The sequence below is a fragment of the Salmo salar genome, chromosome 06 (assembly GCF_965601325.2).
Source record: "Salmo salar chromosome 06, fSalSal1, whole genome shotgun sequence".
Classification (NCBI taxonomy): Eukaryota; Metazoa; Chordata; class Actinopteri; order Salmoniformes; family Salmonidae; genus Salmo; species Salmo salar.
In genome coordinates, this window is record NC_138296.1 from 47709242 (window position 1) to 47715027 (window position 5786).

At 42.1% G+C, this 5786-nt stretch overlaps 1 protein-coding gene across 1 annotated transcript; it reads left to right on the forward strand.

Moving 5' to 3' along the window:
- The first annotated feature begins 2796 nt into the window (after positions 1 to 2796).
- hoxb1ab (homeobox protein HoxB1ab) lies at positions 2797 to 5264 on the forward strand. The gene is made up of 2 exons (NM_001139583.1): positions 2797 to 3591; positions 4608 to 5264. The coding sequence occupies exons 1-2, from the start codon at positions 2970 to 2972 to the stop codon at positions 4925 to 4927; spliced, it is 942 nt and encodes a 313-aa protein (NP_001133055.1). The 5' UTR covers positions 2797 to 2969; the 3' UTR covers positions 4928 to 5264.
- The last annotated feature ends 522 nt before the right edge of the window (positions 5265 to 5786 follow it).

The window sequence follows — 5786 nt, forward strand, 5'->3', positions numbered from 1 at the left end:
GCTAGGTGGGTCCTACCAGTGTCATTACCATTTGCTTGAATGGCCGTATCTGTTCTGTTTGTTAGCAGTTTTCTGTAAAGGGATTACACGCTGGGAAGTGTTATTAAAAGGGGTTAATGATCAGAGCGTTCGATTCTAATCCCTGTTCACATTTGCATTCGAATTCATCTTTAGATGGATCAAGATTTCTTTCTCCGTGACCTTTTGTTAACCTTGCAGCTAACTGGTGATTTTACCACAACAGTTCGTTTACAGCAGAAATGTAGCCTGTTTCCTCAGTGGCCTGGAAGAGTTTACAGTTTAAATTACAAATTGTGTTAAGGTAAATGATATGTTTATTATAAACTCACAAACGTTGATATATTGGAGAGCATATTAGCTATAAAAAAAAATGTTTTTCATTGATCCAACAAAGTATTTTCATAAATAAACGAACACAAATGATCGAAGGAATTCGTAGCCTACGCATAGTTAGATACGTCCGTGAGTAAAGTCCATCCAATGGGAAAATTGTCCGTTCAATGGGAAAATAACAATAACAATTTCCATAGTTAATGAATATTTAAAAAACGTTTCACATAGCTATTTAGTTTTATTTGGAGCTTAGCCTATTACACAACGTGTAATGGTTTTTCTAACTGATTGTTAGAAAAATGTAAGAAACAGGCCTACTATAATAACAAACGAACACAGCCTAATGTGGGCAATTTCGTTTACACCTCACTTTTAAATCATTTTGCAGGCTGCTCATTGGTAGATTGAATAGCGTTTGGACATTTTTACCTTTTCATTGCCAGTTTGAATAACTTTTCCAAAGAAGTTCGGATAAAAAAAAGAAGTCATGTTTTATATTAAAGTTAAGGATAGACATGTATGGATTTGATTGACTTTAATAATGCACGGCTAGTTTAAAATGTGTTTTATTTCATAACATATTATTTTTTTATGAAAAAGACAACATCACAGATTAGAGTTGACGTCTAACACAGTCGGTAAGGAATATAATGTAATCTAGCCTATGTTTTGCATTGAATAAACAAAGACATTGTGAGTTACAAAAACATAGCTATTTAGAATAAGAACAGGCTTTTTAAGAATCTATAAAAGTATTAAGCTCTCGTTTAAAACTCAAACTGAAACAAGAAAGCAAATGCAAGATAGCGCATGATTTTATTGTCGTTATTAAGGCTTTACAACGCTCCTCAACTAATGATATGGGTCACTCATCAGGGGCAGTGTGTTGAGTCTGTGTGCGTGAAGGGCATGGTGGGGGTGAGCAGGTTGAGATGAGATTTTCTCCTGAGAAATACCAGGCCTGGTTGACTTGCTTGCAATCAATGTTTTCTGAAGAAACAGGGTTAACGTTAACAGAGGTTAACGAAAATACGGATTTTTTTTTCCGATAGAGTCAATGACAAAATGATTGTAAACTGAGTAGACTACTAAACCTATAAAGATAGACTATATAACCCATTAATAATATTTAGAAAACTAGGACTACTTTTGCAGTGAGGCAGCATATCGATTGACACTAAAGGTTGGCCCTACTAAACCGATAAGTACATTTGAGGGGTGGTAGCTAAAAGGTTGGAATACTCTTAAGAGAGAAAATATATCACCAAGGTAAACAACAAGCTACTTGGTTTGAACTTTTGGCCACGCAATGCAACCATCCGGTTCTCGTGGATGCGAGCCCAGCAGTAAACATCCTGACAAGTAACAAATTACTGTGGGCGTAGTATTGTTAGTTCCTCTTGTCCACCATGTATCATCGAGCAAATATATTGGAGATTCTTCATTCTCCCTCTGAGCGTGGGCTGCTTCATGAACAGGCTGACTTTCTTACCTATTGTCACCACAATTAATAATTAGCCTTCGCCATTTCCTCTTTTTTTTTCACCTACTCCACCTACGCTTGTTAACCACTGGTCTAGACAACTCATTCACTACACTTATTGATGGGGTCCTGGTTGTTATGGAATGTGGATGAAAAAATATATAATATTTCAACATAAGTATAATGCCTCTTAATGTGCTCAGTAATGCTTATTCTGCCTTTCATAAATTGCAACGTCATGTTAGTTCAGAATATAGAACAGAAAGTTCCATTCAACACTTATGAAACTGTACATACAAAGGACTCTCCGTATCAGTGAGAGATGTCCTGACTTATCTGCTGGCCGGGGTTACCAGAAGGCTTGCTGTCGGCCTAACCTCGTTTCTGTAATAGATCAGCTCATTGATTCAATTAGATAGGCCAATGCAGGCTCGGGCCCGATCTGAAAACGATGGCGTCACTTCCAATTCGAGTGTTAAACAGATTTCAACCCAAAAACAGATATTGGGTTCTGTGGTGAGCCCTTTTCGCTTGGGTCAGAAATATCTAATGACATTAGGCAGTGCTCTTTGTGTACCGCGGACCACGGAAAACAGTAGATTTTATGTATTTAGTTTTAGCAATAAGCAAAGTGCATCCACCTCTCACCATAGCCCGACCCTCTGATAGGCCTAACCAAATGGATGTATACACTTTTAAAGGAAGTATAGGGAATCCAAGAATAGGGGAGAAACGAAATGGGGGGATAGCGAATGTCCAACTCTTTCTTTATTTCTCTGCCGGTTCGGGAGAGGTTTCTTCAGAGGGGTTTGACATATACGTGCTGTTATCAGATTGATGGGCCGGTTTGATTGAAGTGGCTTTGTCATGCAAATGTCAGCTACGTGATCGATGATAGCAGTGCGCTGACAAACTTCTGGAGGTCCCCCTCACCATTGGCGCCGTGACGGCACACGTGACCAGCAGCTGAGGTTAAAAAAGTGTTCTAGGGAATCCCAGGGTGACTGCTCAGGGAGGTGAGCTCTTCTTTTTTTCTCTTCCACATGACATACCGAGAGGTTGCAGGGTAGGAGGAATCCCCCGAAACGCAGGTTGACCCTCCGTCATCAATTTGCACATGGAGAATTCTAGAATGAACTCTTTCTTAGAGTACTCAATTTGTAACCGTGGGACGAACGCCTACTCACCCAAGTCCGGATACCATCACTTGGATCAAGGCTTCCCGGCCCCTTTTCACTCGGGCTCCAGCACAACAAGTGAAAGCTATAGCGGTGATGGACGGCTTTACATGGGGGGCAGCGCCCAGGCGGCTGTGGCTCAACATCAGCACCAGAGCAGTAGCTACGCGCATCATCATCAGCCCCAGCCGCATCATGCCAGCATGGTCCTTCCATATGGCAGTACAGGTACTGCGGGATATGGGGCGCAGGCGTGCGCAAACCCGGACTATGGACACCCACAGTACTTTATCAACGAGCAGGAAGGGATGTACTATCAATCATCGGGCCTTTCCGCCTCCAATGTAGGCCCCAACTACGGCTCTCTGGCCGGGGCATACTGCGGGGCGCAGGGGGCTGTCCCCGCGGCACAGTACCAGCACCACGGCTGCGAGGGCCAGGACCACCAGCGGGGTTATTTGCAGAGCACCTATGTTGACATTTCGACCTCACAGGAGAGGGAGAAGGACGCAGAGCAAACACCACAAGGAAAGACTTTCGACTGGATGAAAGTCAAGAGGAACCCCCCTAAAACAGGTGAGATGGGAGAGTCCAAAAAAAAAACAATCACACTGATCCATGCACGAAATCGAAAGGTTCTTGTCAGATAAGGTAATTCAGAGTTCATTACAAGTCAACCAGGTGACCCAAACATGTCGACCCACCGCTCAGGTAGGCTAATGGATGTGACATGCAAATGCACATGCACTCTCCAGCCCATTAGGGACATACATGACTGAGGACTGAGGATAGTGTTCCCTCACTCCACTATCGCTGATCCACAACATATGGGGATTTCTCAGCACCATTCCGGGTCATAGTGGTATCTCTGACCAGACATGCCTCTGGTAGATTTGCCTGATGTGTTATTTTCTCCCCGTCTACTCAGCCCCTGCACTAATGCATCGAGCAGACGTGCTTTCTTACGCCCTAGGAAGTGCCCCAACTCTGTTGTCTTTAACTTGTCCCAGTTCTCGTTTTGTTGGTCTCCATTGTATTCCCCAGCCTTTCCTTCCTCGCCATGCTTGGCCCGTCTGAATTGAGTGCACCGACCCACGTTTCAACCTCACTCAGTAGGCCTACTACTGTGGTCAAAGATCGTGAAATGTTACGGTCGGGAATATGGAATTACACGTATCATATGCGTTTATATCTCCCCAAACGTGGAGCAGCTTTATTTCATTCTTCAGGAGTGAGTAGTGGGGAAATAAGTAGGAGGTTGAGTCTGTGAACTTGCCTATATACAGTAGTCAATAGTTTGGGACTTGAAATGGTTGGGTGCGTAATTAATGACCCCTTTAGTATGACATTATTACATCTTTATTCCAAATAAATATTTTAATCATTAAGAATGATTTATGCGGTATTGATGTCAAGTCACAGTTTTTTTCCCCCTTTAGGAGCTTAACAATAGAACGATGGATTGGTGAATTTAATAGGACTTCGAATACGGGACAATTTTCATATTTTACACATACAATTGTCATATTTTAGGGATACACTCTATTCCACATTCTAATGCGTTTCTCCCCCTCTTTCTCTTTTTTTCCCAGCTAAAGTGGCTGACTATGGAATGGGACCTCAGAACACCATCCGCACCAACTTTACAACCAAACAGTTGACCGAGCTCGAGAAGGAGTTCCACTTCAGCAAGTACTTGACGCGGGCCAGGCGCGTGGAAATCGCCGCCACCCTCGAGCTCAACGAAACGCAGGTGAAAATCTGGTTCCAGAACCGCAGGATGAAACAGAAGAAGCGCGAGAAAGAGAGCCTGGCCCCGGCCTCTAGCACGGGTTTCTCCAAAGACCTGGAAGACAACTCGGACCATTCCAGCTCCATATCTCCTGGTGCGTCTCCCAGCTCGGAGACCTAATGGACCAAATAAACTGCAACTTGCAGGCACTGAACTTCAAAGTGAGGAACTCGAATGTGAAAAAAAGTTGATTGATTGATAATAAGTCAAAACATTCCTATACATGCTTGAATAGACTATTCGACTTGTTATGCTACACGTCTGTGAGAGGAGTTTATTTTTTTTATATGATTTAAACTCAAATAATTACTTCGAAACGCACATTTCGAGAGAGAAAAAACGAGGTGACAAAAGCACAAATGTGGATGAAGTGCGCAACATCTTTCTAGACCAGACGTTTCTTTCCACCCCACAAAATCTGTTTGGATGTAAAGGGTCGTAAATCTTCATACCCACGACTATTGGAGTGATGCACTTTTGCATGTTTACAAATCTCAAAGTGAGCCTTATAATAATGTTTATACAGGGAGCCTCTTGGCAAAACATTATAGTATTGTTGAATTTGTTTCTATTTTGTAGTGTTTTTTTGGAATGTATTTTTTGGGGTTCTTCTTATTTGTATAGAGGTTTTGACGTGAAGCAACTTTACCGTCAGTAAGTAAGGTAGAAAGGGTTAATGTGTTACTGACTCTTTGCACTATAGAATTACAGGGTATTACTTTCCACGGGAAGTTGTGTTCTTGACTTGGCGGATGTTCTTTAATTGAAATATACAGTGAAATTACTCATTTAAACACGAGCCGGTGGATTACCCAATGAAATTCAGTCTAGTAATGTTAACACATGTCTGTATAGCCTATTGTTATTGTCTAAATAGCAGACGTGAACTAAACCTGTACAGGGAGTGGTTCACGCAGGATGACGTTATCCAAAATGACGAATGATGATTAGAGGGAGTATTTATATTATTAAATGGCCT

Excerpts from the sequence above, each read along its gene's own strand:
- hoxb1ab (NM_001139583.1), top strand. The coding sequence starts at position 2,970 with ATGAACTCTTTCTTAGAGTACTCAATTTGTAACCGTGGGACGAACGCC. Across the intron at positions 3,592-4,607 it reads GAGGAACCCCCCTAAAACAG|CTAAAGTGGCTGACTATGGA; the intron begins GTGAGATGGGAG and ends TTTTTTTCCCAG.